The sequence below is a fragment of the Triturus cristatus genome, chromosome 5_2, assembly GCF_964204655.1.
Source record: "Triturus cristatus chromosome 5_2, aTriCri1.1, whole genome shotgun sequence".
Classification (NCBI taxonomy): Eukaryota; Metazoa; Chordata; class Amphibia; order Caudata; family Salamandridae; genus Triturus; species Triturus cristatus.
In genome coordinates this window covers 472,912,400-472,934,483 of record NC_140588.1, presented here as the reverse complement: position 1 = coordinate 472,934,483, position 22,084 = coordinate 472,912,400, and the positions used below count along the sequence as shown (strand labels likewise).

General features: G+C 44.7%; 1 protein-coding gene across 1 annotated transcript in view; it reads right to left on the bottom strand.

Annotated features, from left to right (window-relative positions):
- VPS41 (VPS41 subunit of HOPS complex) overlaps positions 1–22,084 on the bottom strand; it is an 828,363-nt gene that overhangs the window by 48,523 nt on the left and 757,756 nt on the right. The window contains exon 28 of the mRNA XM_085607440.1: positions 8,817–8,896. Coding sequence (XP_085463566.1) covers positions 8,817–8,896 — 80 coding nt within the window. The remainder of the gene's footprint in view (positions 1–8,816; positions 8,897–22,084) is intronic.

Genomic DNA, 22,084 nt, shown 5'->3' with positions numbered 1-22,084 from the left:
GGGCCCCGGAACCTCACCAGTTGTTTCCACGTCCCCGGCCGCCCAAAGGTTGGGTAACTTGCTGCGGCCTGTGGCCCTGGGTGGTATGGAGCAGGGCACCCCTTCCATAGCCATGAAAGGGGCAAAAAGCAGACTGCGCTGGACAGGAGGAGAGGCCCAAGGACTTGGCCGTAGCCCGTGGGTACATAAAGTGCTCTAGGGCGTTGTCTGCCTTGTCGCCACAAAGGCGACGGCCATCAAAGAGCATGTCCATCAAGGTGTTCTGAACATCCCCTGAAAAGCCAGTGGACCTCATTCAGGCGTAGCATCGAAGCGCTACAGACGTTGAAATAGTCCTGCCCAGAGAGTCAGCGGTGGCCAGCCCACAACGGATCGTAAACACTGCTGCATCTCTCCAGGTGGCAAAAGCTGGGAGAGCACTACCCGGGCCTCCTCCGGACACTGAGGCAGCACTTGCGCCACCATATCCCACACTGAGTGCGAATAACTGCCCAAGAGACATGCAGTGTTTACGGACCGCAGTCCTAAGCTGGCAGAAGAGAAAATGTTCTTGCCAAGATGGTCCATCTTCTTGGATTCCCTTTCCGGTCGGGTGGTAGGGAAGGCGCTTTTGGAGGTGGAGGCTTGGACCACCATGCTCTCTGGGGTAGGGTGTTGGGAGAGGAAAGTGGGGTTGCCTGGAGCCGGGCGGTGGCCTCGGTCTCCGGGCGACCCCACTTTCCATTCCTGTCCATGGGAGCCCCCGTGTTGGGCCTGGACCACATGCCCAAAAGGACATCGATGAGGGCCTCATTAAACGGTAGCAGGGGCTCCGAAGACCTTGCCACTGGTTGAAGCATCTCAGTCAGGAGGTAAGTCCTGACCGCCACTGTAGGAAGTTTGAGATTGAGAGCCACGGCCGCCCTACGCAACACCACAGCGTATGAAGCTGCCTCCTCCGCAGCCACGATAGGAGGAGACAACATGCCAAGGTCGGGTGAAGTGTCAAGACCACTGGCATCCCCCAGTTCCTCTCTCCAGTCCTGCTCAATATCTTGCTGGTCAGTTAAAGGGTCACCTGACCCCTCCCAGTCCTCCTCATCATACTCTGGGTGTCACTGTTGTTGGAAAGGGACCCCAGGAGAGAATAGGGGCATGAAAACCCCACCCGGTGCCGGATCCGGCATCAGCGACGCTGGTCCGGCTCCGTGTCCACGTCAGGATGGAGGCCAGAGTCGACGCCGGCCGGGGTCATGACCGGTGTCGGTAGCGGAAGTGGTGCCGGAGGAAGCGGCACCGGTGGAGCTGTAATGAGGTCAACCGGCGCCGATCCGGATCCAGGCCTGGATCCAAGGAGAGCCTGAGGCGCAGGGGCCGGAGCCGCCGGCTGCTAAGACCCAGGTCCCCCGACAAAGTCCTCGGGACCCGAAGGCCAACCAGCGGTGTCAGTCCGCCCAAAGAAGGCATGCATTGCTTCGTAGAATGTACGAAGTTGGGCGTGGTCGCTCCGGGTCCCGGAAAAGGAGGGAAGCTCGGAATCGACCCTTAAGGCTCCGCACATGGAGCCGCGGAAGTGGCACCACCCGCGTGCCTCGTCGGATCAGCCGACTGACGAGGAGAAGTCGAAGAGCGATGATGCTTCTTTGACTTCTTCTTATGCTTCGGCTTCCCCGACCCCGAGTGCGAAGACTTCGATGACTTGGAACCGGAATGGTGGTGGCTCCACGACCGGTCCCTCGACCTCCCTCTCGACCGAGACCTCGACCGGCACAGAGCCAACTGTCGGCATTCGAGCAACTTTCGGGACTGCTCCTGCAAAACCTTTGGCGTCAACAACTGACAGTCGGAGCACGACTTGGTGTCGTGGTCGCGCTCCAGGCAAAAGAGGCACACGAGGTGCGGATCCGTCACTGACATCAATCAGTTACAGGAACCGCAGGCCTTAAAACTAGGCATTCCTCATGCACCTGTTTGGAGTCGGAGACTCGAAACAAGACGTCGACAAAAGTCGATAGAAAGTTAGTCAAAAAATGACTGGGGTACTGCTCTTCCCAGATCTGCACTGGCTGGCGTGGAAAAAGAAATAACTGACATCAGCGTGCGAGGGCAGCATCTAAGTAGCTGTCGCGATGTCATCCCGGTGACCACGACGCCAACGACGTACACGGAGCCGACCGACGCCACCTTCTGACGCGCAGAGTTACTGCTGACGAAAAAACTTTCCGCATCCAGTCTGACGCCTGGGGGTAATTCTAAGGTAAGGAATCTATGACTAACGTGTTTCTTTCAGATATGCTGTTTTAACAGTATTCAGTAGTTAGAATAGATAATCAGCTGTTTGTGGGCCAAGAAGGGTTAAGGGGGTAACTAACTGCACAATCTCATGGTGGGTTACCTTCTGAATCAAGATATGTTATGCCTTTTTAAGATAAATCTGCCAGCTGGCATTTGTGCTCATTCCATGAGGTTCATGGCAGTTTCTATTGTTCTCACCAGCTAGTGGTTGCTATTTGCCAGGTCGCCAGGTGCTCATACTTACATAGTTTTGCTAAACACTTTGGCCGCACAGCTTGGGTTCGCAGTGGTTAATACTTTGCCAGGTATGTACTGCATAACTTACTTGATTTATCTGCTCTACTCAATCCAACCTCTTGGAAGGTCCTATTATAGGAGTAAGGGAGAACCATTTAGGTCTGTCCAAGGAATAAGGTAGGGGTGTGTTCCAGCTCCCTTTGTTTTAATGATGTATATTAATCACCTAGGGAAGGAGCTTGCTGCTGTCTCCACTGATTCTCCTATGATTCACGGGGAAAAATGACCTATTTTTCTCTAAGCAGACAATGAAGTATTGAATGATATTGAGGAGTGTGCAAGGGCATTAGCAATTGGTTTCAATATATGTTAAATTTATAGAGAAGCTTGGACTAAAAAATAATGTCAAAATCAAAAAATCATGTCTGTGGGAATGTGAAAACTAGAGGTATCGTAGTGGATAGCAACAATTGGAAAGAGTTAATTCATTACCATACTTGGTTGTTATTTTTGACTCAACCTACAATGTGAGCCTTTGATGGCAATGGTGATTTCCTGTATTTATCTGGAAGTAGGGGGTATGGATACTAATTTTATATTAACAAATCTATGAGGCTAAGAGTTGCTACTGCTAGTTATGGAGCTGGAATATAGAACTATATTGAAGCTAATACCTTGCAATTAGAAGAAAGGAGATGTTTGTATGCAGCTTTTCAAAGTAAACCTTTAGCCAAACTCAAAATTGCAGCATTCGGCCATTACAGTTCATTCAAACCCCAGCACAGTAACCATCTTCTTCTTTTCATTGCTGTTATCTGTCATTTAAGTTGTTTTGTTATTGTTATTCATATTGACTTTTATTTTAGTTTAGTGATAATTTGCAAGTTTATTCATTTGGTTTTAATGGTGGTTCATATTGATAGCATTATATGAAATGTATATCTTAACTTATTAAAGAATATGTTAATTAAGATTTTAACTTGTTTTATGTGATGGCATTTTAGATTGTACTGCTTTTTGAATGACGATTATTTGCGATGTTTTGGTTTATACAGATTTATTCCTTAACTGAGTATCTCTTACTGTTCGGCTTTTCCTTCAGAAGCCTGAGAAGGGCTGCATGTTTTTGCATGCAGAGTGAAAACAAGGTCTATTGATGTTCAGCAAGCTTCAGCGTGTGACAGAGCTCCGTTACTGCCAGGTTTGTGTGACGTTTACGTCACATGGCGTCAAGCCACCATCGTTATTCAAGGCCGCTTAGCCTGATGCCTCTTAAAGAGTGTTTGCTCTACTGAGACATGTTTGAGAAATGTCTCAAAGCAGCACAATCGCCTGAGGGGATTACAACAGTTAGCAGTGTTTAAAAAAAAAAAACACAATATTAGTTATGAACAAATATTAATATTTTAAACATAATATTTAAATCTCAAAATGAACGTAAATCCCTTTAACAGAATAGAATAAGCAGGATAGTCAGAAATCCAAGTCCAGCTGGACTTAATTAAACAATTGATACTAAAAGAGGTAAATCTTCTATTAAGAAGGGAGTTGAGTCTGTTATTTACTAGATAGAGAAAGACTGCAGGGCAATCAGCTATAGATGATGAATTTTGGTCACTTGATGAGGGAGATTTAGGAGAAAATAGGAAGGAAGATGGGAAAAGAAAAATTAAGAAAAGGCACATTAGTAGGGAGTGTGAGGATGGTATATCCTCATTGTAGAGAGGTGAACTAAGGATCCCAGAAGGAGGAGGTGATCCTTGCGGCACGCTGACAAGTGTCCCTTGTGGTACAAAAGAGATTCAGGCTAGATCTGATCACTGATCAAGAGACAGATTTATTTTTGGATGCTACTGGTTTGAGAAGTCATTTTTTGATGAGTATGTGTTTAACATTTATGATGATGAGCATTGGGATATGGATAGTGATAGAGGTAAGGCGTTTGTGATGTACCCTCAAGAAGAAGATATACTTTACACATGAACTGCTGATTGGTGGCAGCTAAGTCATGTGGAGGTTTATTAAACTTTGGATTTGCAGGCCTTTAGAAAAGGAGTATAGGGTTAATATACCAGCAGAATGTTCTCGGCCTGTGATTGATAAAAAAGCATATACTAACCCAGAGTCGAATCTTGGTCAAATTTTGTTTTTTTGAGATTGTTGAGATTCGAGAAAAGGTTTAGAGAGGACATTAAACAAAGTCAGATGTAATGGACAACTGCAGAGGGCGATATAAGGTCGTACAGGGTACTGGAAGGGGTGAGCCCCCTAACATTCCTGTTCTGGTCTGCATACTTCTTAGATAACTCATTCTTTAAATGTCTTTTGAATACTCCGTTGATTGGGGTGATGTGTTAATGGGAATGTGATTGAAGAGTGGGTGGGGGGAACTGAGACATGTTGATTTCTTTGAAGCGTTGATTTTGGTAGACCCTCTTACATGTATCCTTGATATGGCTGAGGAAAGCAGGGCAAAGGAAGTGTTTATTGATGTAGCTTGAATAAGAGACGAGGCTCAGTGGGCTGTTGTTTTAGGTACTGCTAACACTGCTTTAATTACAGAGAGAAATAATAATTCTAATGAGAATTAATCCTAAGCTAGGTGATTTTGCTAAAAAAAGAGCCTATCGAGGATCCATAATGTCTTTTTTAGAGTGATGGGCTCGAGAAAGGATTTGGCAAGTATGTGTCAACTTTTGAACCATTGGATATGGCAAATCAAAACTCAGCAGAGTGTTTGGTGAAATAGTTTTTGACAGGCCCAGAACAAGAGGACATTTCTCCGCTAGAATGTTTCACAAGTCCCACCTCAGCATCTTCTTGGACACAGCAAGCTATCTATGAAGAAACAGGTAAATGCAGTGTCATCTGCCAGCTTCTACACCGTACGAACGCTCCGCAAGACCTTCAAGTGGCTCGCAGTCAACAACAGAAGTACCGTCCCATAGGACCTCACCACCAGCAGGCTGGACTATGGGAACACACTACGTAGAATTCACTGCACATCTCCTGACGAGATTACGGACAAAACAAAACTCAGTGGCAAGACTCATCCTCGACCTCCCCAGGCGGACCCACATCGCACTGCACCTCAAGAAGCTACACTGACTCCCGATCCAGAAGAGATGCCAGTTCAAGATGTTGCCCCCGGCATACAAAGCCCTGCACAACGAAGGACCAGCATACACCAACAAACACATGACCTTCTACCAAGCAACCAGACCCCTGCGATCTGCCTCCTCCTTCTTTGCAGACACACCCACCGCTCTGTGAAAGCAACAGTGGAAGATGCTCCTTCTCATGCCTGGTGGCCAAAGCTTGGAACTAACTTCCCTTGCACCTCAAGACTGCTGCAGCGCTCCGGGAATTCAGGAACGGACTTAAGACGTGGCTGTTAGAATCAGCAATCCCCATGAAGCAATTAGCTACTCCCGCACTTTGAGACCCTCATGCGTGATTTACCAAACTCTATAAGTTCCTGATTGATTGATTGACTATTAAGCAGAGGGAAAAAAGTCGTTAGGGGTTTCCAGTCAGTCACTTTTTTTTTGCAGCATGGGAGATCCTGAAGAAGTAGCCAATATAAAGGAAGAGCACAACATATGTTTGAAGGAAATTAAGGGAGGTATAGTGATGTCTATTGGTTTTCACTCAGAAAAGATAGGGGGACAGTTGAGTGAGTTTTGGAAAAGATAGAGGTATTTAACTAAGGACCAACTAATTCTAAATATGGGGAGAGGTTATGTGGTAGAGTTCAGGGAATTGCTGCATCAGGAGAAGGAGCCAAAAGAGATTGTGTTTTTAAAAGGTCAGTGTTTGCTTCTAGATTTTGATGTTCAGGACATTTCATGTAAGAGTGCTATAAAACCGGTGCCAGAAGAATTTGCAACATTCCTGAGTTCAATTCTTTTGGTGAAAAAGAAGGACAATATTTGGCACTCAGTGATAAACTTGTGGGATCTCAATTGATTTATATAGTACAGACATTTCAAGATGGTGGGTATCCGTGTATTAAGAGACATTCTTCAGGAGAAAGCTTGGTAGGCAAAGATAGATCTGAATGATTCTTGCTTTACGATTCCATTGTCAGTGGAAAGTAGAAGGTATCAGCAGTTCAGATAGTCAGGGGTACTGTAACAATGGCCATGTCTTCCTTTTGGGTTAGCCTCAGCTCCTTGGTGCTTCTCAAAGATGTTGAAACCCATAGCATCTTCCCTCAGAGAGAGGGCGAGAGAGGGTTATGTATGATTATGTACACGGATGATTTCTTAATTAGGTCTCAGGATCTAGTGGAGTTGGAAGTTCAGTTGAAAATGGACACGGAGGCTAGCATTATCCCTACCAGTCCACCCTTTTTTTTTGGTTGGTTAGGAAAAAAAATCTGAATGTTCATGAAATCTGGATATCATTAAAGATGGGGAGGCTGGAATTATGCATAAATCTTTTATCTCTATCTCCATGCAGCTTTTCACAGTAAACATTTAGCCTAACTCAAAATTTCAAAATTAAAATAATATAGTACGTATAAACCCCAGTACGGCAGCCACCTTTTTCTTTACTTACTCTTGATGCGCCAACTGAACAATAAACTGAGATTTGAATTTTAACTCCCAACAGATTATGAAGTCAATTGAATGAAAGCAAATACAACTCTAAGTTTTAGTAAAATACATCCTACATTTAAAAAATCTGAATTCTCTTAACATGACTAATTTTCAAATCTACATTTTTCATTACCCTATGGGGCACTGCCTACACTGATCAGCGATAAGACCTGGAACACTAACTTGGGTTTTAGTTCCTCTCTTACACCATATCTGCAGACAGAGTTTTGTGTATTCCCCAGGGTAGTTGCAGACCTGGCTTGAGGTGGATCTGAGGTGGTTTGAGGTGGCCACTTTGAGTACCCAACATCAGACAGGCCAGCCATAGTCATTGTCTTCAATTAAATTAACAGCAGGAAGAAGGAATCAACCTGGGAATCTCTTACTCAGAGAGGAACAAAACATGGACACAAAAGATAACAGAAAAGAAGCCTTCACACCTTACACTCATCAGACTTGCTTGTGAGAGCAACACCTCCAGGTAAACAAAAGAGCAGGTCAGAGTTGAAGAGTAACTCCGCACTCTCAGACCACTCTCCTGTCCTCCCACACTACCGATCAACCTGATGTGAGTGGAACAAAAAGACAGAACCTGAAAAAACATTATCTCTGCACTTGTGAAGAGACTGTTGTGTCTAGTCATCCCAAATCCTTTAGTCAGCAGACTCCCTCAAATTTCAGGAATGTTTGCATTAAACATTGCTGAATTGTCAAGCTTCCTCCAACCTCCATTTTGTACACCTTGCTTACGCTGGAGATTCAAATGGATTTCCCTGTACCCAGCCATCCATAAAAAAAAATAAACAGTTATTCATTCATTCATATGCATATTCTCTATCTCTCTCTCTCTCTCTCTCTCTCTCTCTCTCCCCCACCATCTGACACATCACACATACAGCACCCTTACACACCTATGTGTGCTGAATGTAATGAAAGACCATATATGAAGACTGGACAGACAATTGTAATAGGCAAGGCCAATAGGACAACCATCTCATGCAGCAAACAGGTCACAAAAGGGCTGTCCTTCCCCTATTAATTAACATTTTGTCACCACAGTCTTTCTAGGGCAATCCATTTGAGCTGATAGTAGTCACCCTCGCGATGGAAGGCACGGATCATGCACCCCTTCTGACAGCAAATCCTCACTCTTGGTCACAATCCATAACCCAGTGGTTCTCAGCATGCATGTGTGATCATACACTGAACAAACAGCTCTCATAATACCAGGGACATACTTCCTTGGTCACCAAAGACGGGATATGTTTAGAAACAAAAGCCATGTAGGGGAACATTCCTGTCACAACATTTCTTACAGGAGCTGTTGGAAAATGGTGCAGCTGAGGATTACATTTTTTTTAATGGGACATAGGATCCTCTCGATTGAGGAGTGTCCTTGGATGTTCATATACAAGGCTGAAAATAAAACACAGATTTTTCTGATAATCAGTAGACAAGCGACAGACAAAACAGAAACGAAAATAAAATGCAATAATGTTATGTATGTTTTGACATAATTAGCACAAACACCATAAAACTTAATTTACAAACAGTGAAAAAGGAGAGCCTTTTTACAAACATATTACTACTTTACGATATTCTACAGAGATGACACTACTGGTGAAAATTTGAAGTACAAATTAACCTCTTTTTTAGGTAGGATAGATTTTAATATCAGGCATAGATCAATGTTTTGCTTACCGTGCTGGGAACCGGCAGACACTCTTTATGAAACATATGCCTGCAGTGGAACAATACTACACCGTAGGGTTTAGATGCATCTAGGAGAAAGACAAAAAATTAAATAAATTATACTTTGAGGGTGAACAATAATAAATCATTGACCTAATCTACCTATTTATGGATAATTCGTAAATGTACTTCTAAGTCATTGACAGGAAGAAATGAATCTATCCTGACAAACTGTACACATCTTTACTTCTTTAAGTTTACATTATGCCAAAGGCTCTCACACAAAAAAAATAGGAATAATCCAAACCTAAGCAATATTTAATAAAAAATATATATTCACTCTATTAATTTCATTTTCATTTTGCTCATAGTAAGCTTTAAGACTGCAACACACTGAACTATGCTTGCACTCTGCACTCCATCTCACCTTTTTCTCCCTCTTAATCCTCTTATCTCTTGCCTCTATTTTTCCGCACCCCGTCAACATTCTCACTCCACATCCATTCTCTTATCCACAGTCACTCTGTAGCTTGCTATAATCTCTCGATCTTCTTTCAAAAACATTGCCCAATCAGCCATTTAATCCGCTGTCAGCCTCGTCAGTCACACTTTTCTACACTTTTACCACTGATCAACTTTCAACATTTCTCTACACACTAAACACAAATATAAAGCTTAAAGGAGAAATCCCTTTTAGAATGTTTAACTTTGCTTGTCGTTTTCTCCTTTATGCTCCTGTAATATCTCTTTATCCTCACTGACTCAAGGGGGAGCCATAACAACTTTTATCATCCTCTGACAGAAATGTTCTTCCTTTTTGACGTTTTTCATTTCTTTCGTTTTATTACATTTAAATGGCACAGGGTTAACCTACAGGGAAATATAGCATTACAAAATGCGATAAAAACATCTTACGAACTCAATGCATTCTTTCTTTTCCAGAGAGTTATACACCAGTTGTTGTTTCCATCTTAGATCACTAATGCAAGCAAGTATTCACAGCACAGGAGCCGAATATACACTGAATTGACCTTATTTGCTAGTCGCAAATAATACACATTTAATATTGGTAATTTGTTACTTCATGTGGAATCAGCAATAACAGTCCCTTTGTTTTATGTCCCATAAAACTAAGTCCAGAATAAATTAAAAGATGGTGCCTATACAAATACATCACAGTTAATACTGGTTGTCATGCTTTTATTTGACAGTCGAGATTGAGCAGGTGTGAGAATATGCACGTCAATCAAGCTTTGTATTAACGATTCTGTGTATTCTAGAATAAGTCAAATAGACAAATTGAAGTTATGCATGTCAGGAAATGAAGTGGGGAATTCACAGGCCTTGATTTCTAGGAACAGCACACCACAGGAACCTCAAGGACCTAGCAGCTCAGGCTGCCAGTTGCCAAAGCATTCCGAGTAGGCCACCGGACCAGTAAAGTGGCAGTTAAGACCCAACCCTCTTCCAAAAAATGGAAGCTACCACCCAAAAGTAACATTTCCATGTGAGCGCTATAGTTAAAGGACTTTCAGTGTCACTCTCGTCACAAGACAGCCAAAAACCTAAGACCTAGCTCATCTGAGATGGCCATAGACGATAGATGTGAGGCTTAACCTTTTCTCCCAAGGTGACCAGTGAGGAGATGGAAGATGTGTCTGGCGCTGATGTGAATTCCCTTCTAGCCCTAGCAGGTTCCAGCTCCAGTACAGGTCTCTCAGCCTCCACTTTACCGGATTCAATGAGGAGACCTTTTCCACCCACCTGAACAATAGCATCCTATGTCTAGGGCAGCAATACTCAAAGTACAGCCTTGGAGCTGCACGCGGCCATCCTGACCTTTACCTGGGGCTCTCTGGGCTGCTGTTTACTCGACACAACAGTAACATCAAAAAAATGTTAAACAAGCAGGCATTTATTTATACTTTAATTTAAGGTAAAGAAAGGAAGTAACTGGGTTGTCCTGCACCACCATGATAAAGTCACTTCAGTTGTATTTCATTAACATGTAGAACCATTTCACCTTAGTACACCAGATTATCAGTGCAGTGAGAAACATTTATTCTCGCCAACCCGGGCAACAATGCCAATAGTGAATTAAGTCAGTTATGTGCATTCTTCGAGTGGCCTGTGTCCCTACTATACAAGAACAACATTATAGTTAATCAAATCAAACACAGAGGAAAGTTTTTTTGTACAGCGCACATCCTTTAGTGATGTACTTTGAGATCCTCTTATACGCAATATTGAAGAAAAAGGAGGAAAAGTGAAATAAAACAATGGCCTATGACCACGCAATTTAGTTAAGTAGGGAAGCCAGGGTTAATCCCAGGTTTTCGGCTTTCACATTGTGCAATTTAACCACTAGATGTATAATGCTTTGCTTCCCTTACACCCACCCTTCCCCCCCACCCCAAACCCTCAACGCAGTTCTGCTGGTATCAATGCAGCACTTGGTCACTTCACAGACTAAACTTTGTGGCCTGGAAAAATATTTGCGAGTACCATAGACTCTAAGAAGTGGTCACCTTTAGAACATATGGCGTATTTTACAAGCTATTGGCTATCTTGACCTCAATAAAAGAGTAGATCGACTTTGGAGGCAAACTGCCAACTGCCCAACGCCCATGATTGAAGGTAATCCCTGCCCTGTCCAGAAAATTGACTCTTGCCTTGCAAAGCTCCTAGATTTATAGGAGCAAACTTGTTCCTCCTCAGAAGCACTTCATATCTCCAAATGTAGATGCTGGGCACAAAGATCCATGTGTTTTTGGGTGATTTTCATAGAGCAATTACCATTGAATTATGTAAATTTGACCTTCTGCATAATGAGAGTAAAATCACTGGTATGACTGCTTCAACTCAGCTAGGTACTTCTGGGGCCTTTCCTTTGTGGATCTGTTCCTCAAGGAAAGGAGATCTTTAAGCATATTTCTACCTTCACCTCCTTGGTCCATGCATCATGCTTTCTATAAATGATGTGATTTTGACTCAACCAGTCGATGGTGCTGTGCTGGCAGAACAGGTTTCGTCAATCATACTCACTTCTTTGGCTGTGGAGGTAGAAGTTCTTTAACAAAACAAGAGATGCCAGAGGGAGAAAAGACAGTCTTACCATCCTTCCCTCTTCCTAATGAGACAAATCAGATATGTTTCATACTATACCTGCCTTCCATTTGGTCTGTCTTTGTACCTTGGTGCTTTACCAAGATCAACACTGGCGTAGGCTGCATCCATCCTGGAGATTTTGGCTCATGGACTACCTAGATGGCATTCTCCTGACAGCTTATTGTTCTCTCCTACTTAAGGAACAGTCTGCTTCATCACTTAAGCTTCCAGGTAAACTTCACAAAGTCAGCTTGTACTACCTCTCAGGGTTGCCATGGACACCAAAACTGTCTGCTCAGACTTCTCGGACAGAAAGTTACTACTTGAAGAAGGAACTTCATCCAACGGTAGATGAGAAACTGGTCCTTACATTGTTCATCAAAGGGATATTGCCAAGTCCCCCAACTACAGAGCCCCCCTGAGCAACGAAGAATCTTTCACTTGAAGATGAGCTTGAGCTACTTGGTTTAGTCCATCCAAACCATGATTGCATGAAGGAGTTACACTGGTGGTTGTCTCCGGTTCTCTCACTCAAGAAATTTCAGAGCTGCAGAAACAAGAAGCTGGTTTTCCGAGTAGTAAAGGCAATCATCAGTCTATGCTATCCCATGGAAGAGGACCCCTTTATCTCTTGCCTCAAAAATAAGCTTCCCTATTTTGTTAGTTGAGACCCAGATAAAGAAGCCTGGATGATAGTCAACCACCCTCCTAGACTTGAGCATCTTCTGAGGCTATATTTTCCAGCCTTTCTTTATGACTCCTCAAATCATTGTCCACGTTCGTCAATGTTGGATTCTACTAGTCCCAGTGAACCCTTTCTGAGCCTCTCAGGATTGCTAAAGAAAAAGGCCTCCTGGAGTGAGTGATGGACAATCTATGCTAATTACCCTCCTGTTGTGCTGTGTTATATGTATTTTTATAGGGCACAACTCCCTGAGAGGGTATCCTGGCATGGGAGCACAAGCTTTATGGGCTGAGCCAGGGCTATGGCTAGGTGAAGATCCATGTCTTCAGTTGCTTGCGCAATTCAAGAACTGAGGAGGAGGGTCTGATGTGCAGGGGCATCCGTTCCAGAATTGTGGAGCAAGGTAGGAAAAGGCAAGACTGTCGGATCTGGTTCTTTGTATGAAGATGGTGTTTGTGAGTGGGAGGCCTGGTAAACAGAGGTGTTTGGTAGGTCTGTAGAATGTATTTGGTTGTTGAGGTACGTGGGGCCAATGTTGTGTAAGACTTTTTCTGTGAGCGTGAAAGGTTTGAAGAGTGCTTGCTTGTGGATTGGGAGTCAGTGAAACTCTTTAAGGTGCGTGTCAATGTGAGTGTTAGGAGTAAGTTGAGGGTGAGCCTGGCTGTTGAGCTTGGTATGGCCTGGAGTCTTCTGTTGAGCATTGATTTCAGCATAGAAAGCAATGCCATCATCCAGCTTGCTGGTGATGAGGGTTTGGGTGTTGGTTCTGCCAGCTTTCTTGGATAATCATTTGAGGATCTTCTTGGGCATCTTGAGTGTGTGGAAGCAGGAGTTGGAGACTGTGATGACTTGACTGGTCATGGCGAGCTGGTTGTCGATTTTCTGAGGTTCTTTGCGTGGGTTGCCAGGAAGAATGTGGGATCGAGTTCTGCAGTAAAGCAGGTAGAGTTCTAGAGCGAGGTGTCTTTGCCATAGATTACTTCTTTCGTCTCTTTTTTGTGCTCAGTTTGAGGCACTTGGGTTTCATCCATCTGGAGGCTTCAGTAATGCAGGTGAAGAAATTGGTCTGGGTGTTTGGAGTCTTCTTGGAGAGGGAGAGTACGTGTCATCACCGTAGGATATGAGGTTGATTTAGAGGGCGCGGAGATGCCGGCGAGTGGAGTCATGTAGCTGTTTAACAGGGTGGGGATGAGTGACCATAATTTTAATTATGGAACTCTGCATATGAGGTTGACGGTGTCTGCGGTGAATGGGGACAGGCTGACTGACTGGGTGCAGCCAGCTTATCAGGAAGGAGCAAATTCGGCAAAAGGCTGGTCTTTGAATGCTGGCTTCGTGCAGTCGTTGGATATGGACAATGTGGGAGACAGTGTCAAAGGCTGTGGAAAGGTTCAGTAGGATAAGGAAGTAGAGTAACCTCTGTCCATGATGATTCGGATGTCATCCATGCCATTAGGGCAGTCTCTGTACTGTGGTTGGGCTTGGATCTGGATTGAGTGGTATCAAGGAAGTGCTTGCCATTGAGGTAGGTGACTAGGTTTTTGTTTATCCTCTTACCCATGACTTTTGACGGGAAACATCCTGAACAACGACTCCGAAACAATGAGTTCCGAAGTCACGAAAGCAGAACAACGACTTGCCCGATCAACGACTCGGACTTAACCACGCATGTGCGTGGTTAAGGCTGAGTCGGTCTAGTGTTCAGGCAGGGCGGAGTTCGGAGGAGCATCGCAGTCGCAGAGGAACAGGTAAGAGGGGTTGATTTTTATGGGGTGGGGGTTTGGGGTAGTTTATAGGAGTTTGGGTTTAGTATTTAGGGGTATGGGTGATCGTAATAGATTAGAAGGTGTGAGGGGGATTAGTATGAAGGAGTAGAATAAGTAAATAGGAGGTGGGGGTTTACGTGATTAGTAAATGGGAGAGGGGAATTAAAATTATGGGGGTTGAGTTCGAATTAAGGAGGAGGGTGTTTTGTGATTAATTAAAGGAAGAGCGGAAATAGATTTAAAGGGGTTGAGTATGTATTTAGGAGGAGGGGGTTTCGTAATTATTTAAAGGGAGAGGGGTATTAGATTTATGGGGGTTGCGTTCGCATTTTAGGGAGTGTGAGTGATCGAGTTTTTGTTTTTGGGTGGGGGGAATTAGTATTTAAGGGATGGGGGATAGGGGTAGTATTTGGAAAGCATTTTTTTTAACACGCATTCCTTTAAGAAGAAAAATCGTGATAAAGGAATGCGTGGTAAAAAAAAAAACGTGGTTTAGACGAGGTCGTGGTTGCGACCTCTTTTTTAAGGAAGTCGTGGTTGGGGAACTTGTTGTTCCAACATACAACTCTTTTGACAGGTAAGGTAGCAGGGAGATAGCCCGGTAGTTGGCTAGTTTCTTTGGGTCTGCTGAGGGTTTCTTTTAAAAAAAAAAAATCTTTTTATTGAACATTCTCGACATGAAGGTACAGATTCACAAAATCAGTAAAGGGGTTTACAGTGAAATGAAATCTACATACAGATATAACAGCATAGTTCATTGGAAATCATAGGGGATCGTTAATAGAATCTAATATTAAGCTAAGTTCGGGACTAATAGGGGTGGCGTTGGTAGGTTGTGGAGTAGTCATCTTTGAGTCATCAGCTGTAGGATCCCCTGGCGAAGTCCCAGCCATCCTTGTGTGGGAATAATCCCATTTTAAGCCGCTACCAGGAACTTTCTTTGTTCTTTGTTTTCTAGGCTCAATGCTGCCCTTGCGCACTTTCTGCTGCTTCGGGCGTTTAAATGCTGTTTCAGGTGCCTCCAGGGTGCTAGATTCCGATGTGACTGAGAGATTCCCACTAGACTCGCTGTTATATGAGTCAGAATCAGAGTCATCAGTCAGAGAGAAGAATTTATCAACCCCCTCCAATGTGGTGTCAGAGGATGCAGACGCCGTAGCGCCGTGCAGCCCGGCAGTGCGGTCCTTGCCCTCTTCACCTTTATCCACGCCACCCCCTGCAGGTTCGGTATTTGTTCAGGTAGCAAAGGATCACTAGTACTGTGGGGCTCCCTGCCCTCTGTCCCATCCTCACCGTTCTCTCCCATCGCGTCTGCCTGTGGTGTGACGTCTAGCGCTGCCGGTGTAGTCTGCCTACTAGTCTTTTTACCCGCAAATGGCAGAGATGGTAAAGATGGCCAGTTCTCAGTATGTTTGCTGGTGAAAAATTGTGTAATTGAGGGCTGCGGTGCATATTGTAAGTCAGTGTCCAGAGCCCCTGTTCCTTCTTCAACACCAGCACCTATCTTGCTTAATTTAGGGACTTGATTCCTCCTTTTACTAGTGTTAATACTGCCCAATCTGTTTTTCCCCGCTTGGGCTGTTACTGTCGCTGCTGCCTTACCTGGCCCAGGCTGCTCGATAGTCCCATCCGGTCTGACAGCAGGAGCTCGAGTTGTAGATCTGTTCAGGGCTATGCTGGGCACTTCACCTTTGTCTTTCAGGGTCTTTACAGGTTTTGGTGGCATTCTCAAGCAAGCAGCCACCCAGGCAGTACGGTATACTAATCCAAGGGCCAGTTGTGGGAGCTTCCTGGCAAGTCCCGCCCACCAGTCCAGAGCACTGAGACACCGGCGAGCAGCAGGCTCACAGAACGAGCGCCAGTCCCCGCTCTTCGTCCCTCTCCACACCGATGATCCCGTGAGCATCACAGTGAGGCGGGTTGATCGACCGATCGAGAGGAGCCGCGAGCCGTAAGAACTCCAAGTGACCAGACCGATTCACATAGCAGGAGCAAGGTAAGAATTTGGAGACTGCGGGGAGAGCACCGTCGCCAGTGTCTAAGCGGCCGCCATCTTGCTTTCGGCAGAAGTTCTGCACTGGTTAACTGCTGGAAAACTCCTTGCTAGCGAACAAGATCGCTATGAATATAATGAGCGCATTGGGAGGTATTTGGCAGTCAGGGCCAAACAGCAGGGCATGGATTTAATATCAGTAAAGTTAAGAATATGAGTGGAAATATAGGCACTGAACCTGGGGAAATTAGGGAGGCCTTCAGGGAGTTTTACGCTAACTTGTATAAAGAACCGCTTATATCCGGCTCTGCATTACCAGACAACCACTCAGTTGGCCCACTGGGCTCCGCTACACTCACAGATGAGGACAGGTTGATGATAGGAGGAGAAATTTCATTAGAAGAGCTGCAATCGGCATTGTTTGCCCTACCCTCAGGGAAGGCTTCAGGGTTAGACTCTACACCATTAGAGTTTTATAAAATATTATTTGCATAAGTTCAGCAGGAGCTCTTGAACCTCGTAAATGGAGTCAGAAAGGGGATTCCACCGCCCAGATCATGGGATGCTGCCAATATAATTATATTCTTAAAGAAAGATAAAGATCCTATTGCTCTTGGCTCCTACAGACCCATTACACTGCTAAACAGTGACGGAAAGCTATACTCAAAGATCTTCGCTACCCGACTGGCTGGGGTCATACATCAGCTTGTATCGGATAAACAGCATGGGTTTATTCCGGGGCGGGGAACTACAGACCATATCCAAAGGGTTATAACCATATTCGACGCAACTGAAGTTTTGGCTAAACCAATGGGGGTCTGTTTTTTGGATGCTGAAAAGGCCTTCGACCGTGTGTCGTGGGCCTTTCTCTGGAAAGTGATGGAGGGTGTTGGATTGGGGATAAACTTTATCAACGCAATCCAGGCAATATATAAAAGACCTATTGTCTATCTGAGTATAATGGGACAACAAACCAAACCCTTTGTAATAGAGAGGGGTACAAGACAGGGTTGCCCTATGTCTCCCCTACTCTTCGCGCTATTTATTGACCCTTTTATTAGAACGTTAGAAGCCTCTCAAGAGGTTGTGCCCGTTACATTACAGGGGTGGGACACTAAGACCCTCGCCTATGCCGATGACATCGCCATAATTACAAGTAATCCAGATAGGGCTCTAATGGCAGTGGAGGAACTGGCTGAAGTATTTGGAAATGGGTCAGGATTCCTTTTGAACAAACTAAAACCCAAATTTTAATCAACAGGCACACGCTAGCATCTGATATGAGGATTACAAATGAGGCTACGTACCTTGGTATTCGTATTACTTCAAAGATAGAAAGATAGTTGATAAAAATGTGTCCCCTATTCTGGAGAAAGCCAAGCTTGATTTTAAAAGATGGGATAACATGAGATTGTCGATAATGGGAAGATGCAATTGAATAAAAATGATCTTTCTTCCAAAAATATTATACGTGTTTAGATCTCTCCCATTAGAAATTAATGATATATGGTTTAAGAAAATTTATCGGATAACAGCTAGTTTTATTTGGGCATACGGGAAGACCAGAAGAGCGAACGCTTTTATGTGTATCCCTAGAGTTAGGGGCTGCTGGGCACTACCAAACTTCAGGCTGTACTATCTCTCTGCAGTCTTGCAGTGTTATCAGATATTGTTTAGCTGTCGTACAACGGCGCAGGATTCCAGCATCAGGTCACCCTCCATCTATGAGCTATTGCTTGGTAAATCTGCTCAGGGTTGTCCAATGATGTTCTTTGAGCAAAGCTATTTCAAACGAACCCGCTTTGTAGACCTTGCAGCTTATAGGAATTGGGTATTGGTTAAGAAAAAAGCAGGGGTGGGCAGGTATAGTCGATATACCCCTCTGATTCAAAATGAGCAACTGCCTTGCATCTTTCAGGACAGTTGCTTTAAAAGATGGGGGTGTAACAGGGTTAGCAGACCGGGAGATTTTTTGGTAGAGAGTTTGTTTGCTCCTTTTGAACTGGTCCGTAGTAAATTTAATATCTCATCACGAGATTTTTTTTAATATTTACAGATCAAAGATTTTTTTTTTTTTTAAAGTAGGGGGGACTGCTGGCTTTGATCAAATACCGGTATTGGAGGTAATGATAAAAGAAGCTACCCCTTCCATTTCTCAGATATATGGCTGCTTATTGGAACTGGTCCCTGATGACCTCGAGAAGCAGGATGGGAAATGGAAGGAGAAACTTGACATGGTCGGCTCAGGATTTTTGGAATCACTGGAGCTAGGGGGCACAGTGATGTTTGCCTCGAATTTGCAATCGCAACACTATAAAACGGTGTATGATTCATATATAACCCCAGCAAAGATTGCAAAATGGGGCGGCACGGCTGGGACACATTGCCCCAGATGTCAAGCTTCAGGGGCAGACCTGGTTCATATATTCTACTCCTGTCCCAGTCTGAATCAAATAGAGCTAGAAATTGTGGGCTTTTTAGGGGAGATATTAAAAAGCAGTATCACTCCGTCCCCGCAGCTTATGCTACTGGGAGTAGACAAAACCTATTTAGGGCCTGGGCTGGAATTGATTTTTATAGCTATGACTGTGTATAGATTGTGCATATCTGCTGCATGGTTGGATAGACTTCCTCCGACATTCCAGCAATGGAAAGGGCGCTTCCTGCATGTATATCAATTTGAAATGGCCCTATATAAACGTAAGGGTATTCAGGCTAAACGAAAAGGAAGGAAGATCTGGGGATTATTATCTGCATGGATAAATGAGTTTTAAGGAGCTCTAATGTTGCTAACTACCCCTAAATATGATTCAAACTGGGTTAATCTTAAGTAGAGTATTGCTTTAGCTTAGATACTGGGATTTGAATAATTGTTTGTTTAATTCTGTTTTTTTATGCTGAATACTGCCCGTGGATTTATGTACGTACACTTGCTGAAATCGTATATGTATTTTGTGATATGAAAAAATAAAAAATTAAAATTGGAAAAAAAAAAGGAAATCATGAGGGATCATCATCATCGGTATCACGGGGAGGGGTACATATATCACCACGGTATGTATTCCAGGGGGCCCAAACCCTAGACCATTTGCGGGGGTATCCACGGGCCACATAAACTGTCTTTTCTCTTAGCATACACCAGTCGAGATCTCTCTCCCAATCTGTGACCGTGGGTGGGTGTGGGGCTCCCCATAGCTGCGCAATATTTTGCTTGGCGATCATGCAGCCAAGTGTAACCCATTGCATAGTATAAGTGTTCAGGTCGGTAGGTTCCCAGATGTTAAGGAGGCATCTGGGTGCTTCTGGTTTGATTTCTACCCCCAATGCTTCACTCATAATTGTGTGTATGCCGCGCTGGATCCGCACGCAATGCCATAATGTATGCATGAATGTACCCAATTGTGTGCATCCCCTCCTACAAGAGCCATCTGTCAGTCCCCCCATGTGCACCAACTGAGGACCAGTTATGTAAATTCTGAGAAGGATCTTTAATTGCACCAGTCTTAGTCGCGCCGGGATAGCAACTGTTCTGGGAGAGGAAATTGCTTCCTGCCAGGTTTCATCATCTAATTCAATTCCGTCCTCAGTCCATTTATTCCGTAGTGTCAATAGGGGATTTTCCATATTATTAATGAGTTTCCGATATGTCAGGGAAATGGCCATGTCAGGCAAGTGGCCATCCAGCAGTCTATCCTCTAGCGGGGAGGTATCTGGTGGAGTAGCGTTACTGGGAAATACTGTTAGTAGCGCGTGTCTGATTTGTAGGTACCGATAAAACTCAGAATCCGCCAGGGCATATTGGGTTTGGAGAGTGTTAAAGGGCTTCACGCCCTCTGCGCACCAGAGGTCTTTAACTTGATAGATGCCTATTAGAGCCCATTTATGAAACCCTTTTGAGTTTCCCAGGTATCAAAGTTTCTGTGAGTCCCACAGAGGCGTGGCGAGAGTCAGCTTGTTTTGCCAACCGAGCGACTTAGTTGCAGAGTGCCATATTTTGACTGTGTGACTGGTGGGGCCGGTGAGTGGGTATTTGCCTGGCGTAGAGTACAGCGCCCGGGAGAAGGCCCCGTTAGGCAGACGCCAACGATCCATGAGGAATCCTGGGTTGTCAGGGCGGCCATATGTGCAATGATTAATAGCTGTTAGATGCGCAACCCAATAATATTTTTTAATATCGGGTAAATCGATTTCGCCGTCGTACCAGCTGAGTGTCAACTTTTTCAGAGTAATACGCGGTCTCCCTCCCCAAAGGAGGACTCACAGGAGCCCTTCAAGATCTTTAAAATACGAGTTTGGGACAGGGTCGGCTGAATTCTGCAGGGTGTACAGGAAACAGGGTAACAACATCATTTTAAATATTGCTGCTTTGCCCAATAGTGAGAGCGGGAGTGACTTCCAGTTTGTTATGTTGCTGAGGGTTTCTTGAAAAGTGGTGGGGGGCAAAGTTTTCCTTTATGCTATTTGTACTGCTTTCGATGCGGTCGGTGAGAGTGGGGTGTTTGGTGCCTCTGAATTAATGATGGCAGCATCTGAGGTGCTCTTGTCGGCGTCGTCCTGACTTTGTCTCCATCTGCATTCAAGTTGCTTGCAGTGGTGTTTAGTGAGCCTTTCCTTCCTTGTATCAGCTTGCTTGTAGTCTGGGTCTCATGATTTTGTTGGCTGTAGAAGGAGCCAGGATGTCTGTGCAGTTGGAGAAGGATTCGGTGAAGTTGTTGTGTTGAGGACACTGGTGTGGGAGTTAGGAGACAGGATGCTTCTGAGATCTTTTAGCAGTGGTGATTCTTCAGTGGTGTGGGATGAGTGTGCTGAAGTTAACTAGGGCGTGGTTGGTCAAGGTGCTCGGTGTGGGCTTGTATACTGCAATGCCACTGAAGTTGGTGAAGATGGGGCCGGTAGGTGTCCAGTGGCATGTCCTGGGTCTCCCACTCGCTGGGTGAGTCTAAGGTTGCACAAGTCCTGAAGCAGGTTGGTCATGCTGGGCTCAGTGAGGTTGTCCAGGTGGTAGTTGGGGTCACCAAGGAGGATAGAGGTGCTTGAGTAGAGGATAGAGGTGGGTAGGAATTCTGTGACAGTACTGCTGAAGTGGACAAGTGGTCTGGGGGGGTGGGAGGAGTAGACAAGGGTGCCACTCAGGGTGTAGTTATTGGTAATGAGGAGTTTGAAGGTCCTGTTGGTCCATTGTGCTGATGATGTTTTTGAAGGTGGTGTAGCACTGGATGGATTATTTGAAGGCGATGGTGATTCCACCTCTAGGTCTGTTCGTCCTGTTCTGTCTAGTCTTGTGTCCAGAGCAATGAGGGGAGTCGGGCAGGTTTCAGGTCCAATGAGCGGTCGTATAGCAGATTTAAAATGTTGGTGATGAGTGATTAGGAATATGCAGGATAGGAAGAGGCACTGTGTGGGGGGTGTATGTGGTCATGTGTGTTGAGAGTGTGAAGTACCAGGGGAGTGAGGTGGGAGATGCGACTGGGCATCAGGATGTGATGGTCAACCTGTAGTAGCGCCAGGGGAAGGTCGGTGTCTGGAGTACTGCTCTAAGGCCAGCTGTCACTACCACTTAACAATATGTCTGGCACTAACTCAGATATGAAACCGGCACAATATCTGTCAAATAAAAGGGAACAGGTTGCATATCGTCCCCCTGTCAAAAGCTATTAAATCACAAGATCTAGCAATGGCTAAAGGTTTAGTAGAATTCATGTGATTTACTGCCATACGGATTCTT